Genomic DNA, 20,721 nt, shown 5'->3' with positions numbered 1-20,721 from the left:
TTATTCGACAAGCAAGCGCTGCACAAGTCGCAAAGTCAAGCACGGACCAAGCACTATCCCGTCCACATTCCGGTCTTCTGTTCATGGTCTGTGTTGGAAGCATATTTAGCGAAGCATAGAGATTCACCGGCCGGCGGACCTGGGCATTGCTGCCGATGGAGCTGCGTGGAAAGGTGTACTGGTGTGAGCATGGCTGCAGTCACCTCCTCGATAGATGACGTTAATGATAATATGACCTATCCACAGTAAGTCCTGAACTTCTCGCTTACGCTGTGAGCAGCCTGGACCTATTCGTCATCGATGACATGAGTCACTCGACGTTTCCCAAGCCAATCCGCTACGTCGTCACTGTCGTAGCTGACAAGTAATGATTCTGCTTCTATGCGAGCGGCTACCTCTTCTGCTGAGAGTCCTCGGTCATGGTAGATCCTTTTGGCTCTGTCTATTCTTTGTAGCTCTGCCTCAGCTCTCTTGCAGCCTTTTTTTGTAGGAGCTGGAGCTTGTCTGTTGGCTGCCGGTACTCCCACGAGTGAAAGGACCCCACGCCGAGAGCTTTGCCTGCCAGCCCGGAGATGGTCTCGTCATTTACTCTTGATATGTGTGCTCCAGCCCTGAGAAGAAACTTGACCAATCCAAAGGCCGTATGATACTCCAGAGCCCAATCAAGTGGAGTCGGATCCCCAAGGTTCACGTTTGCTCCGGCACTGACGAGACAACTTGCCACGTCTTCCGGATTCAGGAATGAGTAATACCCGTTCCATAAGGGACGTTCGCAGGCGGAGCTGAGTGCGGTGAGCAGGCTCCCGTCCTCGTCCAAGCGTCTACACAGATTCACATCCGCTCCATGCTCCAGTAGAAGTCGAACACAATCCATTTCGCCTTCGTTGGCGGCAGCCATGAGTGGTGTCTCTCCGTACATGCCCGCTGACCCATTGACAGATGCACCTTTCTCGAGCAGCAGGCGGACTGAATCCAAATAACCACGGCGGGCGGCCACAACCAGAAGAGTCTGCCCCGGCCAAAATTCAGTGTCAACCGACAAGCCTCTGTCTACAAGAACACGCAAAAAGTCTACTACGCCAATCTTCGTTTCCCGGCGGAATATTCGACGAGCCTGGTCTATGTTCTGGAGTAGGGATTGAACGTCATCCTTGGACAATAGTTGCCATATATCCAACGTTCCATGGCTTAAGATGTCGCTTGAGTGATCTTTCACAAGCCATCCCTCCGGCATTGCTCGTTGCCATTGCTGCACTCGCTCCCAGTCCCCGCCATGCATGGCCAACTGCACATCCATTGAGAATTCTTGAGATCTTTGCGGTGACAAAGCACGCCGAGCGAAACTAATGGGCTCTGTGACACTCTGTTCCTGGTCCGCAACGCAAGGCGTAGAGTCTTCAACGTGCTGCACTCGATTACCGTCTCCGTCAGAGATGGCGGTCCTGGCATCTTGCCGAGGTTTCTTAGATCTCCGTAGCAATATGGTATGCTGAACAAAGCGAACAGGCTTCGAGCGCTTCTTGTGGTCGATAGTGGTGGGCTGCGATACGATTCCAAGTCTCTCCATCTGGGTATGTTCGAAGCGGATGTCAAGCGACTTGGTTACACGCTGGCCCGGTCGATCGAGCTCTGCAGATCTTTGCGGGATCGTAGAATCCTTACGATGTTTGCAAGTACCTAGATGAATCCTGACATAGTCACTTCGGAATCCTCGGCCTAGTGACTATTGTCAGCAAGGCACTGTGGTTGAAGGGGAAGCGTCGAACCGCGCGCCTCTCTCCGACGAGATCCAACGCGTCAAAGTCGCTTGGAGCCCTTTCAGCAGGCTACGAACGCTCTGCTCTTCCAAATGAGGCGGTCGACTTGACCGCTGAGAGCCATAGGCCGTGTCGAACCCGCGTCAGAGCCTCCGAGGGACTGCTTACCACAATATCCGCAATCCCGAAGGTCTTTGCCGGTGTGGATCTTACGATGTCGCGTCAAACGGTCGTTTCGATCAAAGCTTGCATTGCAGATATCACATTCGTACTTGTCGCCCAAGGTGCCGTGAATCGCTTGATGTCGTCTCAGAGTATATCCTCGGCTGAACACCTTTAGGCATGTTTCGCAGCGATAAAGTGGAGATGCCATGGGGGCGCGACCGACATTGGCATAGAGTGTGTCGATGGAGATGAGGATGCAGTGATGGGAGAGCATCGATTGCACTGCAAGCTGTACAGACTGCCTTACCATGATGAGCTCCATGCGCCACGTGGACATGAAACGATGCAGGACCACACCGGTCAGAAGGGGAGGTCTCCAACTAACGAATGTGCTTTGAAGCGTTGGAATTGGTTGATGTGTGTCGAGCATGCCTGCCCTACCATCTTCGAGGTCTGCTAGGGTTGCACCCCCAAGGCCTTTCTGTTTGAGGCAGACGACTCGGTCGCGAGTGTGGTCCGCGAGTAGAATGCGCCAGACTAATGCGACAGGGCCATGCTGTGCAACGAGGCGTCAGCTGTAAAGCTACACCACAGGAACTCCCGCCCGGCTGTAGCTCTAGCCTGCCTTCGCACTTCCCGAAGTCTCTTCATCCTGGGAAGAGACCCTTTCACCCCCATATTTCTCCTTTCCCGGTAGGAATTCCTGGTGGCGTTAGGGAACACGCTAATGTCTGCATATGCGAGCTTGATGGTTAGCCTCGTGCTATCATCCGGCGACCGAGGGACCAGGCACCTCCTAGGTAACTCCTCTTCTGTCCTTTCTCCCGTGTCGTCACTTCTCATACCCTGTTGCCTCGCCTCCGAAATGTTCCTGCTTTGGGAGGGAAGTCGTAAACATCGGTTCGAGGTTCGTCCCGTCGTGTGTGCGTTCGCCTTTGACGTGCAGGAGAGCCACCCTAGACGTCCTACCTGATCTTGTTCCTTGCGAACACACCTCCTAGTTCCTGCTGCTAATGGACATCTCCTACCACCCCCAAGGACCGTAGGGACTGAGGCGCCGGGCTGTGACCATGGCTAGCGCATCCGTTGACGTGTTCACAGCCTTGCGGAGGGAAAGAATGCATTTGCACCTCCCAGGTTATACCCATAATTGACAGGTCTGCCACTTGCACAGCTACCATGATCGTGTGTGCATCAGGTATCGCGATGCCCTTGGAGGACCCAAGGCAAAGGCCGATTTCAGAGCAGAAAATTTCCAGCGGACACAGCTAAGAAGGCATTTCGACTTTGGCCAAGTCAAAGTAGTTCATCCTTGATACCCATTTGGCAGGCTTAGATTCTTGATCAACTCCGTCGCCATACTCAAGCAGCACCTATTCGACTTCGAGGCCTATTCACTTGCTAGTGCAAGACGATCAGTACACCATGCCATTCGGAACTCTCACCCGCACCTCACTTGAGAGCACCACCACAGCCACACCATTGCCATCGCCAACGACAGTGTCGGGGTATCAGTTGCAGCAACAGCAAATCAAGCTCGCCATAATCTTTGGTATCATTGGCAGTGCTCTAGCCGCCGCCGCAATGGTACTTGGCTACCTTCAACTTCGCAAGCAGTCCAGAGACCAGCGAGCATCGACCGGACAGAGCGGAGAAGTGCTTGAGTGAGTTTGAACGAAGTGAGTCGACACTTTCTTGAGACTGTTGCATGTATCTGACTGATAACAGCACGCATTCTCAACGAAAGATCTGGCGCCGCCCAAGCTTTCGCCGTTGCCCAGAAGAGCTCATCGTCCGAATCGAGGAGATCTAGCAGATCATGTTGGTCGTGCTGCCTTCTGGCTGGTGGTCGAATCAATGTACGTGAAGTCCAGTATGTTGCCGAGTTTCTGAATGGCAGTCTTGGTCACGGCATAAGCCGCGTCATTCTCCTCGACAGAGACCGCCATGAGTAATTGTGTATACTGTGATGTACGTTGAGCTCGTCAATGATAGGAAAGAGTGCTTATGGTCGTTGTGGTGTACCTATGTAGTTGATTAAGGCTCCAACTCGTGTTTTTGACTCACACTGCATAGCCTCATTGGCTCAGCCTACCTTTTTGTGAAGGGACGAGGCATCAGTGGCTCGTGTTAGTTGTCACTGTTGGTGACACCGCCGTCCCGATGCGGCTTGTTGATGGACAACAGGAGAGTCAACAAGGATCAGGATCGCAAGCACGCGAGGCGCGGTGGAATTATGTTCCGCGTGATCCCTGCTCTAGGCTCTTTCACTTCGCTTCCATGTTCGCCTCTCCCCGTATGGGCCTTATGGGCCTTATCCTCAACACGTTAATATGTCGACCTGCAGCAAAATGTGGATTCAATCTGGACGACGGCACTTTCGTTCAAGCCACTTCATATCCATCACATGATTCAACGAGCAAGCGTACATACGTGACGCGCTGCGCTGAACAACCTCCTTGAGTGACAACGTACACGAATGAGGCACCGACCAGAAGCCCGTCGACGACTCCTGCCAACACTATGCCATGATTGATCCGGCGTTACAGTCACCTTCTGAGAGCTCCTTTCTCGTACTACGAATGAGAGATCAGCAGCCAGGAGTACGACTTGAAAAGACACGATTGGCCACTGATGCTCCTCGGCGACACGCAGCCCCAGCATGGCACGGAGAATACATGTCGTGCATTCGAACGACATGCCCTGCACAAGTAGAGCTACAAGAAGTCCTCTCCGTCTTGGTTGATAGCTTGGCATGTCGCCAAGTTCAGGCTAATCTTCATACCTTCTGCATCAGGACTAGGTCCACGGCCACCTTCTACATCAGTCACAGCATATGAACTGTATTGGAACAAGACGGCACACGCCACCTACATCAAGTGTCAACTGCGGCTTCTGGATGATTGTTATCAACCTCCTGACCCTCATTTCCAATAGTACGTGCAGATGAGGTTGCATTTCATAGTGCGAGGGTTGACCCGAAGGCATGCCAAGGGGGTCAACGACATCATGGCGGCTAGAGTCGCAGTGCTGTTCTCCAACGGCGACGAGAGTATACAGATAAAGGCGGTGCACAATGTCCGGTAGGTGAGATTCACAGAGCTCTACACACTCCAAAATGCGTTCCTCACAGATTGCGGCTTTGTCAAGCCTTGTCCTTGGGACATTGTCTCATCCTTTCCATGACTCTCATGCTCTCGAGTCAGACCCCGAGGCCCTCCAACGACGACAATTGAGCTCCAGACTGGATGACTTCCGACCACAGCAACGCTCTCGATACGTGGCTGAGGATGGTGAGATCTCTGTCCAGAGAACTTCCGCTCCGGCAAGCACAGATCCAATCGAGGCTGCAACAAATCACTTGAGGAGCATTCACCCCGATGCCGAGTTCCGAACGGCGAACGACAACCACGTCTCGAGCAACGGCATTGCGCACGTCTACTTCAAGCAGACATTGAACGGCCTTGACATCGATGACGCCGACTTCAACGTCAATGTATGTGGGAAGTCGACTCACAGGACTACGTCAAGCTGACATACAATCACAGGTCCGTCCAGACGGCACTATCTTCTCCTACGGAAGCTCTTTCTACACTGGCCCACTTCCAGAGGCAGCGCCAGCTCCAGAGGAGGTTGCCGAGCCTCAGCCAGTGTTGGAGACAGTGGTCGATGTCCTTGCTCTGCCAATTCAGCCTGCCGAAGCTGACATTCTGGTCGAAGAAACTGCACGATCTTTCACAGTCCAAGGACTGAACAACGTGGAATCTCCACCAGAAGGACAGCTGGTCTACTACGGCAATGCCGAAGGCAACTTGATCTCGGCATGGCGACTGGAGACTGATGTCAGCGAGAACTGGCTCACCACCTATGTCGATGCGACGAACGAGAACAACATCCTGGCAGTCACAGATTACGTTGCAGAGTCAACCTACGAAGTCTTCAAATGGCCACTGAATGACCCAAGGGGCAACCGTCGCACCACAGAAATACTACCGTTCGACATCCGCGCAAGTAGCCTGGGCTGGCACCGCGACTCCGACACCCGCTACACCGTGACCCGTGGTAACAACGCCATCGCCCAGCCAAATACAGACGGAGATGCAGAGTTCCTCGACGAGCCTCGTCCATCTGGTGGTCTCCTGAACGTCTACACTCCACGATTCGACCCAGCTTTGGAGCCAGCACAGTACATCGACGCCTCCACCGTCCAGCTCTTCTACACCTCCAACTACTACCGCGATATGCTCTACATCCTTGGCTTCACTGAAGCCGCCGGCAACTTCCAGACCTCCAACTTCGGCAAGGGCGGTGTCGGCGGCGATAGCGTGATCCTCAACACCCAAGACGGCTCCGGCCTAAACAACGCCAACTTCGCCACGCCCCCAGATGGCCAACAAGGCCGCATGCGTATGTACGTCTTCAACCAATCGGTCCCCAACCGCGACAGCTCCTTCGAAGCCGGCATCGTCATCCACGAGTTCACGCACGGCCTCACAAACCGTCTCACAGGCGGTCCAGCCAACTCCCGCTGTCTTCAAGTGCTCGAGTCAGGCGGCATGGGAGAAGGATGGTCCGACTTTTACGCCACCGCAATCCGCTCCACACCCCGCGACAACCGCAACACAAACTACCCAATCGGCGACTACGCCTTCAACAACCCCGCCGGAATCCGCGCTTTCGTCTACAGCACCAACATGCAAACAAACCCATACACTTACTCTTCCCTCAACACCCTGACCCGAGTCCACCAGTTTGGAACGGTGTGGTGTACGATGTTGTATGAGATGATGTGGAACTTGATTGATGATCATGGTAACACTGCTTTGCTGAGGCCGGTCCTGGGGTTCAATGGAAGGCCTGATGATGGCAAGTACTTGAGTATGAAGCTGGTGCTGGATGCATTGACGCTGCAGCCTTGTAACCCGACATTCGTGCAAGCGAGGAATGCGATTTTGGATGCGGATCGGGCACTCACTAAGGGGGGAAATCAGTGTTCTATCTGGAAGGCTTTTGCGAAGAGAGGTCTGGGAGAGAATGCAAGTCAGGTGGGGACTGTTTATACTGATGATTTCACGATTCCGGCGGGAGTGTGCTAGACGCAGGTTTGGAAAGTTGTTGTTCTTATGTACATATTCTCCTCATGACAGACTGGTGCGATGCGCTAAAAGTGAATCTAATGAAGACACAACCATTTTACTTTGCAATTCCACGTTCTCAATGATCAGCTGTTGTAGTACATCCTGCACGCCCCGTGTTTATGCAACCCAATCTCCCCAACACACTCGCAGCGCCTAAGGCGCACGAAGTTGACCATCCTGTTCAATGTCCTCTCGATGAACAGCCAGAGGTTGGGGCGTAGATCCATCGTATTGTCCGCACGAGCCCACTCCTCAAGAGCCATGGCGATGACTACGCCGTCAACCATGCTCGCCATTTCAGAGCGGACGAATGTCTTGAAGAAGGCAGCATCGATGTCCTTGATTAGCATATGGCAGAGAGCGTTCGGTGGCAAAGTCGCGCCGTCAATCTGGAAGAGGCCGTGAGAGATGGCAGTTGTGGCGACGTCCAGCTCGGTAAAGTTGGCTGGGTTGTGGTGTGCTGGAGTTGAGGTCTCGGACTCGGCGCGGGCTTGCTCGACGAGATAGTCCCAGAACTCAGCGAGCAACTTGGCGTTGACCGTGATCTTGGAGTCTGGGGTGGCCATGAGCAAGCTGGCTCGCGATGTGTCCAGGTCTGCGCAGGACCGCTCGAAGTTCTCCCATGTGTTGAAGCGGTCGTCGTAGACGTAACGACCAGCTGCATCAGTGCCGTGAAGCAGGTCCACGTACTGTTCTGGCGTTGTGAAGGACTTTCGGCAGAATGGACAGGTAGCTTGGTCGCCATTGCTGAGAACCCAAGTTGTGAGACGGGCGTGGCAGTACATGTGGTCGCAGGAGCCGTTGACTATGACTGGAACAATGTCGTGGTGGTCGAAGGGTTGCTTGCAGATTTGACACTCGCTGGCGTCCTCGTCTCTGATGACTTCTTGCTGCAGCTCGGCCTGAGTGACCTTGCTGCAGATCACCGGGACCAGAGAAGGAAGTCTTGGTGGCAGCCAGCCCGTTGCGAACCCCATCACGTCCTCGTCCTCGTCAGCGATGGGGTATCTCTGCATAGTGTCCCGGGCATGTCTGACCGCACGATCACTGTTGAGGAGCACTAGATCCCTGAGATCACAGTACCAGATCTCGAGACCCGCCTCGGTCTTCGCCAGGTCCATGAATTTCGGCGCCGACAGTACGTAGAAAGTCCCACACTCCTTGATAAGACCGTCCGCACATTTTAGTCTGCTGATGCGACGGATGGTCATACATGTACTCCTCTGCTCGGGCTTGATGTTGGCGGGTCTGTAGATGACAGCCCTCAGCTCAGTCGATCCGATGCATCTTGACAGCTCTTTCATATCGCGCAGGAGCGCTTCGATGTCGTGCTTTTCGGGTTCTTCTTCACTGTACTGCTCGGAGTGGCCGCGAAGAGCCTTGGTGTAGTGCAGGAAGCGTGTCCCTTCTTCGGCGTTGCGGTCGGTGTTCTCAATTACTCTCGGATCTGTGATGAGTGCATTTGGTTCGAAGCGCATCGTGATGGCTCTAGGTTTGGCCATCTTCCATGTATCATCTCGACTCAGTAACTCGAGGGCAGGATAGCGGATGTTCACGGTGTGATGGAGATCGAAGGCGCTGACGAGCGAGTGTTGTGGTGACGAGTTGTCCATACTGGCGGTAAGGAGACTTAGTTGTGTATGGAACGTATCGAACACTGCTCGACTGTATCGTCCTTGTTCGGATGCGACTGCGGTCGGAAGAGGTGATGCGATGCGGTGCAGTCTTGCAGTCTGTTCGAGTGCAGCGAGACTTTTATAGCTGACCTCGAGAGAATAAAGCATAACGCTAAGCACATAATGCCTGGGTGTGAATGAAGTCCGTACCACATGCAGGTGAATGGATGGGCATCTAGTGTCGTGAAGCCATTCATCTGGCAACATTGCTGCAATGCCAGAACGCGCCTCGAGTTGACACTGAGAGCCAAGTAGATCTTGCGTGATCCTGTCCAAGGGCGCCATCAAAGAGACGTGGAGGTCGTGATCGTGCAACAGATCCACCCTTTGATGACTACTGGCGAAATTGATCCTGCTGACCACTTCGTGCTGTCGTTGGACCAAGAGCGCTACTTTGAAGTCTCCAGAGCTGTTCTCCTGTTCGAGAGCACAGCAATACAGCACAGCCCCTTGTAGTAACTTTCGTCCCTTGAGTGCTCGTCGAATGCTTGTTGATGACCTGCTCGCTATCGAAACCGATAATCAACTCTGCTACAAGCCCTGGATCCACCGAACAGTGTCATCGGCTATGCAAATGCAATCGTCAGTGCTGATGCGGCATTGCTTGTAAGACAGCACCAGCAGGATGATCGAGACGTCCGAAGCCGGGGAAAGGACCTCTGTCGCTTCATGGGCAGAGCGACGAGCCACCACTAGATGATGTGCTCCCAAATGTTGATGTTCCGAATAGTTGTGCCGGGCGTGCTTGCGGCAGGATCTGTGCTCGGTGTGTATAATCGTTTTTTGAGACAGGTGGGTATAAGTGCTGCTGCTACTTCAGCCCAGTCTATCGTCAGCCGAAACACAGATGTGGCGGCTCAGGGAGATGACTTGATCCACGATGCCGTGTCTGGGCTTAAGAAGGGCTCTCGGGTGGTGGTGATTTAATGGCTGCCGCAGGTGATGAGAAGTTCGAAGCGGATATCGAGACCTAGTGCACACAAAGGAGAGTAGAGTGTCTGAAGACGTGTGAGCGAAAACAACAAACACCTGCATGATTATGCAGGTAACATCTCGTGTTGCAGGTGTCAAAGGACTGGGAAGCTGAATAATGAGAAGATGCAAGGCAAGCTGGAGAATTTTGTTCGTTAGGCCAAAGAAGACCAGCGCTCCTTTCATGTGGCGCGTTCAGTGGCACCGAGCTAGCTGTCTCTATAACGCCTGCTCCTTCCTTATGCATGAAGTCCCGATTTGTTCCCAGAAAGCATCTCACATCACAACACCGGAGTTGGAGGCAATACGCTATGTCAAAGTCAGCTTTCTTGCCCAAACATCCCATCAGCATCTTTGTATCACCACTTACCGGCCAAAGCTCCGCAGCCTCCTTACCCACAGGACCAGTGATAGCCGATCCCTTCATCTCACCCTTGGGGTTGACGATGACACCCGCGTTGTCCTCAAAGTACAGGTAGACACCGTCTGCTCTCCTCCATGGCTTGCTCTGTCGGACGATGACTGCTGGCATGACCTTCTTCCTCAACTCTGGCTTTCCCTTCTTGACGGTGGCCATGACCATGTCACCGACACCGGCGGCGGGGAGACGGTTGAGTCGTGCACCGATGCCCTTGACGGAGATGATGTAGAGGTTGCGAGCGCCGGAGTTGTCACAGCAGTTCATGACTGCGCCGCTATTCAATTGTTAGTGATCTAGCTCTTTCTCATGTTGTCGCGATGTATTCGTGGGTGGTGGTCGTTCGCAAGGATTTTTGTTCGAGGTTTGCGATCGGCCGCATTGGATGTGGGTGTTCGTGGACGTACACTGGCAGACCGAGGGTCATCTTCAGCTTGTTACCGCTGGTGGAGATTCTGGCAGACATGACGGCGGTGTTGGGTTGGGTGTATCGGGTTGTTTGGTTGGCTCCGCTGCCTGTGAAGTTGTCGAGATCTCGCGGAAGTCCCAAAACTGGAGGGTCGTGCCTTCCGCCTGTGGGCGTCAATTCGAGCGAAGACTTGGCGGATTAGTCATCCCAGCACAGCTTCACGAGGAAGGTGCAACACGACTTGGAACATGTGCACATTCTGATGTTCTCAATGCATTCTATCTTCACAGGCTATACTTCATCTTGGTCTACCCTAGCAGATCGTCGAGACCACTGCTGCCGGTATTTGGCTTCTGCTGCGACTGAGCAGGCATAGCAGCCGGCGCATTTGCACCATACAGACCAGCCTGGGTTTTTTGCTTGGCCATGTCTGCAATCGTTGGTCCCTTCTGCGCTGTTTGATTCTTCTTCATGCCACTCCCGGCCAGCAGACCAGCAAAAGCGTCCCCGCCAGCCTTCTTCTGAACTGGCTTCGCGCTAATCTGGCCGACTGGAGAAGTGACACCAGATCCCGGCGTGCCAGGCTGTTGAGGCTGTCCAACCTGCACTGACGTGAAGTAGTTGGGTCCTGTAGGCTGGTATCCAGTTGGCTTCTGCGCTTGTGCTAGTGGCGGCGAGGAGAAGCCTGACATAGAGGGGGTGGCTGACCTAGTCGGCGAAGTAGTCGAGAGAAGATTGCCAAAGGCTGCGTTCTGCGATCCGGATTGTGGCGTGGGCTGTGCGTACTGTGTGCTCGACGAAGTAGAGAACGAGCTGTAATTTGGCTTGGGAATGCTTGGTGCTGCCAATGGTGCGGGTGCAGCTGCGGCAGGAGTTGCAGATTGGAAGTCGTCGAAATCATCATCGTCCGCTGGTGCTGGGGCTGCTTGAGAGGGTGGAGCGGCCAGGATTGCCGACGAGGATGCGCCGTTCGAGGGCGCTATGGTTGTGGCTGGCTCATCATCGCCAAAGTCGAACAGGTCCACTTCAGGCTCCTTCGGCTTTGGCGGTTCTGCCTTCTTCGCCTTTGCTTTGGGTGGTGCTGTTGTTTTCCGTCGAGCGGTGGGAGCAGTCGCACCACCATCATCGTACTCATCGTACTCGTCGAACCTCTCAGCGGTATTTGTTCGTCCGCCCTCGTCGTACTCATCGTGCTGTTCTCCTCCGAAACCTCCTCCATCACCGTATACACCTCTTGTGTTCCCACCAAACGTTGATTGTCCGGCACTCTCACTGCCAAAGCCTCCGTACCGCCCGGAACTGCCTGAGCTAAACCCTCCCGACCCGAGGCCAGCACCACCCTCCACGCCTCCATACTTGTTCTTTGTGGTTCGTGCCTTTTTACGTTCCTGACGTATCCGGTCGACGTCACTCAGAAGGTCGGTGAGCTCTTTGCTTCGGTTTCGTACGTTGATACCTTGGTCTTTGCCGTTCTGATCGATGTAGTGAAATTGCCGGAGCATCTTGAGTAGGGACAAGTGGGATCGTGCGTCGTCAATCACGCGCTCCGAGCCGTTCTTGATTAGGAACTCCATCAGCTGCAGTGCTTTGTAGATTTGGCGCCATTCCTCTGCGGACTTTTCGGTGAATCGTTTGTATATCATAGGCATGATCTCGTTGAGCAGTTGGCTGTCAAGTTGTTAGTATTTTGGAATTGTCCGGACTATCCATGTGCATACTAGTTGAATGTGCCGTTCGCGATCTCCTGCATCATGGTCGAGGAAGCACCCCATGGTTCGTTGTTTGTGGCTTCCCTGACCTTGGCTTCCATCTCGGTGTAGTTCATGACGGCTAATATCCAGTCAGCTCCTACATTTCCCAGCCAATGCCTCATCCACATGCGCACCATTTTGTACCTTCCGCACACCGGCCTTGATGTCGTAGAGCGTCAGCTGGCTGACCTGGTCGCGAATGCTGTTGAGATCCATGTTGGCGGTCGGTTGATGGAACGCGAGTACACACAAGACACAAGGAAGGGGTCGCAGCACAGTAGCTGTGGTGTAGCAGAGTGATGTTCACAATAACGGGCTTTGTCCTAGCAACGTGGTGTTGAAGCCGATGTCCCTGAACGCGCTACTCAGAGTGGAAGGTCCGTGCGAGTCGATGGCTTCACGAATGAAGACTTCTCCCATCGATGGCTCGTTTCTCCAACTCAATCTGTACTATCGTATCTACCTTTCATCTCTGTTGGTACTGTTCTGCATTGTACAGTAGTAAGTCGTCCTTGATCGCTCTGGATCCCACGCCACGAGCCCCTAGAACTAGCACACAGAAACGTGGCTGATGAACATTTTGTGCCAGACTTGCCCATTGCATCAGCTGTACTATACCGGTAAGCCGACCATCTCACATGACTCCTGTCCGACCTGCCATGCATTGCTGGGCGTCATGCCGATGCACAATGCGCAATGGGCCGGCACAGCCAAGTTGTACCTCCCAACCAGCACACGCAGCTGTGGCAACGCACTCTGAGAGCTTCACTTGCCCTGAATCTACCGATGGCGGGGCAGAATTCTCGAGCTGACCCAAGTGACGCCAGCTCAAGAAAACCCCACCTTCTTCTACAATGTTTTCTCCCTCAACACTCCTCAGACCAACCACCTTCAACACCTTCAGAACCTGCCAGCCAACTTTCAACCGTTGCTTCCACGCATCATCCGCAAACATGGTCATCAAGGCTTACTTCGACGTCACCTGGACTGGTCCAGAGCTCAAGACCGACACCAACGGCAAGGTCATCAGCAAGGACGAGTCTGCTAAGCGTAAGTTGTCTCCATGCTCAATGGCATTCATCGCAGCCATTAGGGCTCACTCCACATTCACCTCGAGCTGACATGTGGTTGCAGCACGCTCCGGCCGCATCAACTTCGACCTCTTCGACGATGTTGTCCCAAAGACCGCCGAGAACTTCCGCGCTCTTTGCACTGGCGAGAAGGGCTTCGGCTACGCTGGCTCCAAGTTCCACCGTGTGATCCCAGAGTTCATGCTTCAAGGTGGTGACTTCACCCGTGGTAACGTGAGTGACAAGACCACGACTACACTCCAGTCGAAGCCTGCCTGCTAACACCTTCACAGGGCACCGGTGGAAAGTCCATCTACGGCGAGAAGTTCGCCGACGAGAACTTCAAGCTCACCCACAACAAGCCATTCCTCCTCTCCATGGCCAACGCCGGCCCAAACACCAACGGCTCGCAGTTCTTCGTCACCACCGTCGTCACCAGCTGGCTCGATGGTAGGCACGTCGTCTTCGGCGAGGTGCCAGATGATGATGCCGAGTCCAAGGGCATTGTCAAGTCGATTGAGGCTTGCGGTACTAGCAGTGGTGCCATCAAGTACAAGGAGGGCCCACCAACCATCGTCAAGTCCGGTGTCTTGTAGAAGAAGAGCTGAGACGTGGATAGAAGATGCATGCATGGACACGTTACGATACCTGCAAGGTAACAAACACGGCTGCAACAATCATCTGGCACACGCCGATGAGCTGAAAAGTAGACTGCATATATGATATGAAAATGCTCTTCTCGAGACAAGATCGTTGTCCCTTTCTTCCCACTGTGATCACGTTGTCGTATGTTCGAACTGTAATCTAGCTTCAAGCCAAACTCGATGCTATGTACACGAAAGGGCAGTACCAATTGACTTGGTGAGCTGGAAGACCACGAGGTGTATATGATGAGGCAGCAGATATGACTGCGACAATGCTAGAAAGCACATTTGCACAGAAAGCTGTCAGGACAGCCTACAGAACGACCCTTGAGACAGTTGTAGAGCCTCATATGTGCAGTAGCCCCTTGTGAAGCTCTTCACCAGAAAAGATACATGTATTAGATAAGAACGTAAGTTGAAGCCCACAGCGATGATGCTTGGTCACATCCCGTTGATGCCGATTAACATTCAGTCATCGATGCGATCGGCCACGATAGCAACATCGAGCGATTGTCTGCTTTACCACAATTACATGTACGGCAGATGTTGGGCGTGTTGTGGCTCTGCTGTTTGTTTTCCTGGCGATGTCCACCTCGCCACCAAGTTCGCTTTTCTTCATGCGGATACCCATGGGCGAACGGTGGCACAACTTGGAGAAGAGGTCACAACCCGTGGTATGACCGATGGGGTTGTCGTCGGAGATTGTTGGGCTCTACAGCTCGTGTTATGTTGTGAGATGCCAACGAAAGAGTTGGAATGGCAGCATGCTGCGAGACTCGGAACTTGGTTGGCATCGTCACAAGTACTTCACTGTGTTCACCAAGCACAGTTGAGTACGGATGAGGCGAAGTGGTGGGAGATGGAGGGGCACGAAAAGCCGCGGTGCACTGCTCTGGTGGAGAGGCTCGAAACACGCCTGTTGTTCGGTGGCTATATTTAACCGCGATGCACTGCGCTTACAATAAGGTTCCATGCGACTCTCCGTGTCGACCACGGTGAGTGCTCTCGAATACGACTTGGCGCGGAATGGTCGATGTCTGTTGTGCTGTGGCGTGCGTGGTGAGCTGTTGCGTTGTCGTTCGTTGCATGTCCATCTTCTTTCTCGCTTTCATGGCTCACAGCACCACACGAATGTGACGCGGCTTTCGGGTATTGAGAGTTGCCAGGGTCTCGTTGCGCTTCCGGGTACCCAAACACCGGCATTCCATGTGACACGGGCTGGCGCTGGTAGGGTTCTGAGCACGCGAGTGAATACCTCGACCAGACCTATCCTTTCCTCTGAGACGCCTTGGCTTGACTTTCCTCGAACTTCTGGTGCTGGTCACTGGATTCCCTTCTAATACACTAATACTCGGTCTTTGGCGCCATGGCAGACACGCAGGACGCGAAGCCGTCCAAGAGCTCCTTCTTGAAGAAGAGCAAGTGGGGCAAGATCTTCAAGGAGCAGGACACCAACAACAATGACAATGGCAATGGCAATGGCAATGGGAATGCGGCGTATAAGCTGGACGACGATGTGGCGGACTTCCTTAAGCCGAGCACGGAGAAGAATGTCCCCAAGATCGATATCGCGATCGCGAAACGCTGGCCGGATGCGCACGAGGTACAAAAAGCAGTGGGAGGCAGTACCCCTTCACCGAGAGGAGGGAGGTTCGTTACAAAGCGAGTGAGAAGGCCCGGCTTGACAGTGGGCTTCGTGAAGACAGTACCAGAGATCATTGGTGAAGGAGGCGATGAGGCACCCGATCCACCTAGGGAGATCTCAAGGACGAAGGCGGCGGTGGCACGATCGACCTCAGAGAGGAAACCCACCGAAGGGCAATGGCCGCGGTCACCACCTCTCGTTGCTCCTGCACGAGGACTGCCTCCACAGGTCCAGGTGAAGCAGCCAGACGAAGACGACATCGTGCCACCACCCATGCGGCGAGTCAATACGTCACACAATGAGTTCTCGCCTGCTATGCAAAGGAAGTACGCCCCGACATCGCAAGAGACAGACCCTCATAGGCCTAGTATTGGACGAACGCCGACCGGACTCGAAAACCACGATCCAAGCCTTGAACACACCACTCCTCTAGATACACCCATAGACACGACTAGACTCGATCCATTCCAAGGTAACTCGGCGACGGGCGGTCAGGAAAGGCCAAGCACAAGAGATAGACCGACGATTGACACACATGTGGCACAAAGACAAGCTGAGCCACGAGCACTAGGCGAAGCGCTAAGTGCGAGGAAGAACTATGGTGGACTGTCACCAGCCGACGCTGCGTCCCCAGTCGCACAGAAGCGCAGAGAACAAAGCGTAAGCGAGGGGATGGCGTTCAGGCGTGCGAGCATGCTGATCCAACGCGACGAGGAGGACGACGACTCTCCACCACGAAGCTCGCATGCACAGCCAGATTTTGTAGGACGTCAGGAACCGACAAGCAGCTCACAGTGGCCACTTCCGCATCCCCAGACAGCACCGGCGTCAGAGTATGAGACTTTATTCTCGCCTGCGGGGCATCATCCTCATTCAGCACTTCCACAGCAGCAATCTGCTTCCTCGGTTGACACACCGCAGCCGGTCATCCTCTCGCCGCAGAGTGGTGACGACACGCCAGGGACTGCGCCTGAAGCACCGGATCCATTCGATGATCCAAAGTACATCAAGCGGCACTCGCGGGACATGGTGACAGAGGCTGCGCAGCAGTCGGAGCCTGTATCCTCGAGACAGACAAGGACGACAGGATTCAGAAGGTCGCAGCAGTCTTCTCCTGCTTATCAGTCATATCAGAGTGAAGACTCGGGCTCGCGAGATCGATCACACACCTCTGGAAGGACCACTGGTCTACGACAAGCACCCAGTGAGCAACGCGTGCCACAGATCTCGCAGCCGGACCTAGCGATGCACCAACGATTACCACCGCGTGATGGTCTAGGACAGTATGCGCATCAACAAATGCCGTCGCGGGAAGACGACTTCACACGCAACAGGCAGGCACCAGAGATCAGAACGATACCTTTCCGAGCTGCTCCGCCGCCTTCCGCATCTCAAAATATGAGTGTACCACAAGACTCGTCTCGGGAACGATCAACATCTCCCGGAGATATGCGCAATCGCATCTTCCAGTCTTCTGGGCCCACGCTCGACAAGCCACAGTTCTTCAATACGCCAAATGCTTCATCTTCAAGCGTCAACCACTTTTCGCCGAGTGCGTCGCATTCACGGACAGGTTCGCGTGATGGTTCTCCTCTGCCGTTGAAGCCAGCTGCCTCTGCTTCTCCACAGCTCCCATCTCCTCGATGGTCCCAACAATACTCGAATGACCGAAGTCAAAGCCCGCAGAATAACAGCCCTCGGACGTCTGTACTGGGTCCAAGCAGAAGCGGGCTCTCTCCGCAACCGCCTCCTCACGCACCGCCACTGAGTTCGAGAGCGAGTCCGGAAGACTACCTCGCAGCAGGAGCACATCCGACCAAGTCTCATGCTGCCAATCTGCGGCAAGAAGATGCAGCCCGTCCCAGGCCCAACTCTGCTGGCTCATATCATTCGGTCACCCGCTCTTCAGTCTCGCCGCAGCCACCTGAACATGGTAACCCAGCTGCAGATGCTGCGTTCGCCGACTTCGCCGGACGAGTAGCGCACATGAAGGGTGTGTTCAGTCTCACAGCGGAGAAGGAGATTCCTCGAGATCGATGTACGCCGAACATGTGGCTACGAGCAGGGCTTTGGTGGTATCTGAAGGGAAAGGCAGGTCTGGAAGCACTGCTGCAACAACGGCGTTCAGATGAAAGGCGCGAGTACCTCACTCAGGCACACGTCGATCTTGCGAAAGCCTGGTGGATACTGGCCGATCCTCTGGAGCCGTATGATACCCACGGCGAGCCTAGCCAGCAGAATGCAGGACCTGAGTCTGCTGAAGCCGCTCTACAACGTGGCGTTGCACACCTGCGTCAACACATCAAGGCACTTTCGTTGTCGACGAGCAAAGCACATCTGCTACCACCTACGCAATCGCTGATTCAGGGTCAAGACACACGCATCTGGTTGGAGTACCCTCGCTTCACATCGGACGCCGCGGCAGTGCTGAGCGGTAATGCTAGCAATTCTGTGCTGGTAGAAGAGACCAAGCGCGTTCCTAATGCCTACGACATGCTTCCACTAAGCGACACAAAAGATGCATTCTGCTATGGGCGCTTTCCGGTGGAAGTGTTTGTGAACACAGAAGAAGCAGAAACCGATCGTGTCGTTCTGGATTGCATGATGACAGTCCTACGTGGAAGAAGAGATTATCAGACAAGCATCGCCATTGCCAGCCAGAGCGAGCTGGTCAACATCAAAGTGGCGCCTAGCAGGAACGAGAAGAGAGGCTTGACTTGGAGTGACGTTTCGTGGAAAGCAAGCTCGTGTGGTATGCTGTTGAATCTGCCACGCAACTTTGATCTCAGCGTACGAATGCAGGAGCGCGACTTTCGCGCCGTTTGGAACTTATCGGAGTATGCTCGCAAAGTGGAGAAAAGCTTGCGACCAGAACCGGACGAGAGGCTCATACACGAAGCACGGCTCGCGGAGCTGCAGTATGCAGATTCGTCGAACTCGAGCGCCTTTCCGGCTGATAAGGTCAAGGGATGCGTCGCACTGGTCTTTGAGAGGACCGGAGAGCACCGCGATGGAAGTGGCGTGCGTAAAGTGCACCGTGGCCATCGCCTGCTACTGATCACCAACCCTGGACACAAGACACTGAGTTCTGTCAGCCATGATATCGGTCGGAGGTCTCCACTATACTTTGAGTTCCTGACAGACTCTTCTGCGAACGGCACCACCGCGATGGTCATTCGTGTAAGGGAGGATGATCGGCAATGCAGAGTGCTGCTTGTCTTCCAAGATGACCGCAGCAGACAAGCACTTTACGATGTTCTCAACGGCTTAACGGTCGGTCCTGATGAGGTTATCGTTTGCAAGGCACTTCTAACCAGTATGAACATTGAGCCAGCGTCTCAGTCTGAAGGCTACTCGCAGTCAGCTCACCCGGCTCTGGCAGGACTCCAGTGGCAGAAGCTGGGTGTTACCAACAACCACTCTGACGATCCGAACACCAGAATACCTGAGACAGTCGAGTCCGAGAATCTGCGCATATTGGCAAGACATGCTACTGGGTGTATCACTGATCGGTTGAACCTGGGTAAAGGCGAGATGCTGCTTCGTCTGCCTATCACTGATGCGCCTGTTATTCAAATGCTGCGTGAGCCACAAGAAGACATGACTATGTCAATCGATACACGGCAGTCCAATCAGCAAGTTGCTCATGGCATCGGACAGCTCTTACAAACCGTCCTCGAGCAGCAGACTATCCGCACTTTCTCCTTCGCAAGCCATCAAGACCTACACATCTTCCAGACTGCCATCACTGGCTGCACGGTTCGATTCGAGGGACTCGCTGCAACATTCGCCATCGCGCGCCGACGGATGGTCGTGCCTATATACAAGAAGTGGGAAGCCACCACTGTTCGCATACAGATGATCAGCAAGGAAGGTGTGGTCAAGCTTGTCGCTTTCATGGATGACTTTAGCCATGCAGATTCTCTCTGCTTCCAGGTCAAGACTACCGACACTTTCGAGCTGATCAAGGGCGACGACAAGAAGAAGAAATGGGGCGTCAAGCTCGTCGACGCCAAGTTTTCCCTACCCAGCCAGGAGAAGGGCGAAGTCAGCGAGGGGGATCGACTTCGAAGACGTTTCGTCAACCTCGAAGGGCTGGACTATGCTGAAGAGCATGATGATATAACCATCGGTTTCGATACCGAGCAAGGTACGTTCAGGATCGAGACAAGGTGTAGGAATAAGCTGACGTGATTCACAGATCGCGACAGGTTCGCACAAACCCTACCTGCTGCCACGAGCACTTCTCGTGGTATCTCGCTGAAGCGACGCATATGAATGAACGCATGACTAGCATTCGCTGCTTTGCATACTTACCTACCACCACCTGATACTCTCGTCCGACACAGTTTTGGGCGCGATTTGGCATGGCGTTGTGGAGTTGCGATGGTACAATCGCAAGTGGCTCGTGGAGCTACCTTATAGAGATGAGCAATTGAAGTTCAGTGATTCGACGAAGGTCATGGACTGAATATAGACAATGCACACTTCCTGCTCGTCGTGAGCATTGACACTTCAAATGCTTGGCAGCGACGACCTCAGCTTGCGCTATGCATCTTCTCTCCACCATCAACCAAGCATCAATGCCATTTGTGACATCTGACTGCGAATGGACACGTTAAAGCTCGAAGAGGCCCCAATAGACCAGTGCCAGTTCCAGTCTGCAACATCTCAGCCACAATGACCTTCGCGCGTGGAGAATACACGAAACATCCGCAGACGCTCGGCTGCGACCTCCCACGACCACGCCAACTATGAGGCAACGAACTCTAAGACATCAAGTATACTCACAGACCATCTTGAGGCCCCAGTATAAGAGAAACAAAGCTGAACTGGCTGTCCTTCGGCTTTTGTGGTCGTCTGTGCTGTAGACGCCGAGTGGCATACTGCTAGCCGCCCGTCTTGATTGGCCCATACCACTTCGCTGGAAGGACATCTTGAAACGACCACTCGCTCACACAAATACCTTGGAAAGACAGGAATGGTTCTGCTATTGTTGGTGTGTGCGGAATTGGGAAGGAGCTGAATATAAGTAAGGTAGGTACATTTGCTGCAGCTCGTTCTTTGCTCGTACAT

General features: G+C 53.8%; 8 protein-coding genes across 8 annotated transcripts; 4 read left to right on the top strand and 4 right to left on the bottom strand.

Annotated features, from left to right (window-relative positions):
• Positions 1 to 287: 287 nt before the first annotated feature.
• CLAFUR5_04314 (uncharacterized protein) lies at positions 288 to 898 on the bottom strand (the record flags this gene model as incomplete). The annotated part of the gene is made up of 2 exons (XM_047903462.1): positions 288 to 438; positions 468 to 898. 2 exons carry the CDS (start codon positions 896 to 898, stop codon positions 288 to 290), a joined length of 582 nt encoding a protein of 193 aa, XP_047761424.1.
• A 2,449-nt stretch (positions 899 to 3,347) lies between these two features.
• CLAFUR5_04313 (uncharacterized protein) lies at positions 3,348 to 3,735 on the top strand (the record flags this gene model as incomplete). The annotated part of the gene is made up of 2 exons (XM_047903461.1): positions 3,348 to 3,586; positions 3,651 to 3,735. The coding sequence occupies 2 exons, from the start codon at positions 3,348 to 3,350 to the stop codon at positions 3,733 to 3,735; spliced, it is 324 nt and encodes a 107-aa protein (XP_047761427.1).
• Positions 3,736 to 5,040: 1,305 nt separating this feature from the next.
• CLAFUR5_04312 (Extracellular metalloproteinase MEP) lies at positions 5,041 to 7,018 on the top strand (the record flags this gene model as incomplete). Its single annotated transcript, XM_047903460.1, has 2 exons — positions 5,041 to 5,418; positions 5,471 to 7,018. 2 exons carry the CDS (start codon positions 5,041 to 5,043, stop codon positions 7,016 to 7,018), a joined length of 1,926 nt encoding a protein of 641 aa, XP_047761426.1.
• Positions 7,019 to 7,143: 125 nt separating this feature from the next.
• Positions 7,144 to 8,673, bottom strand: CLAFUR5_04311 (uncharacterized protein; the record flags this gene model as incomplete). Its single annotated transcript, XM_047903459.1, has 1 exon — positions 7,144 to 8,673. The coding sequence occupies one exon, from the start codon at positions 8,671 to 8,673 to the stop codon at positions 7,144 to 7,146; it is 1,530 nt and encodes a 509-aa protein (XP_047761429.1).
• Positions 8,674 to 9,984: 1,311 nt separating this feature from the next.
• Positions 9,985 to 10,592, bottom strand: CLAFUR5_04310 (60S ribosomal protein L23-B; the record flags this gene model as incomplete). Its single annotated transcript, XM_047903458.1, has 3 exons — positions 9,985 to 10,017; positions 10,079 to 10,403; positions 10,534 to 10,592. The coding sequence occupies 3 exons, from the start codon at positions 10,590 to 10,592 to the stop codon at positions 9,985 to 9,987; spliced, it is 417 nt and encodes a 138-aa protein (XP_047761428.1).
• Positions 10,593 to 10,843: 251 nt separating this feature from the next.
• CLAFUR5_04309 (ENTH domain-containing protein) lies at positions 10,844 to 12,502 on the bottom strand (the record flags this gene model as incomplete). Its single annotated transcript, XM_047903457.1, has 3 exons — positions 10,844 to 12,203; positions 12,254 to 12,365; positions 12,421 to 12,502. The coding sequence occupies 3 exons, from the start codon at positions 12,500 to 12,502 to the stop codon at positions 10,844 to 10,846; spliced, it is 1,554 nt and encodes a 517-aa protein (XP_047760661.1).
• A 638-nt stretch (positions 12,503 to 13,140) lies between these two features.
• On the top strand, positions 13,141 to 13,952 carry CLAFUR5_04308 (Peptidyl-prolyl cis-trans isomerase, mitochondrial; the record flags this gene model as incomplete). Its single annotated transcript, XM_047903456.1, has 3 exons — positions 13,141 to 13,336; positions 13,421 to 13,590; positions 13,650 to 13,952. 3 exons carry the CDS (start codon positions 13,141 to 13,143, stop codon positions 13,950 to 13,952), a joined length of 669 nt encoding a protein of 222 aa, XP_047760662.1.
• Positions 13,953 to 15,366: 1,414 nt separating this feature from the next.
• On the top strand, positions 15,367 to 19,923 carry CLAFUR5_04307 (uncharacterized protein; the record flags this gene model as incomplete). The annotated part of the gene is made up of 2 exons (XM_047903455.1): positions 15,367 to 19,795; positions 19,847 to 19,923. The coding sequence occupies 2 exons, from the start codon at positions 15,367 to 15,369 to the stop codon at positions 19,921 to 19,923; spliced, it is 4,506 nt and encodes a 1,501-aa protein (XP_047760665.1).
• Between the last annotated feature and the right edge of the window lie 798 nt (positions 19,924 to 20,721).

This window comes from Fulvia fulva, chromosome 4 (genome assembly GCF_020509005.1).
Source record: "Fulvia fulva chromosome 4, complete sequence".
NCBI lineage: Eukaryota > Fungi > Ascomycota > Dothideomycetes > Mycosphaerellales > Mycosphaerellaceae > Fulvia > Fulvia fulva.
This window is presented reverse-complemented; position numbering and strand designations above follow the sequence as displayed.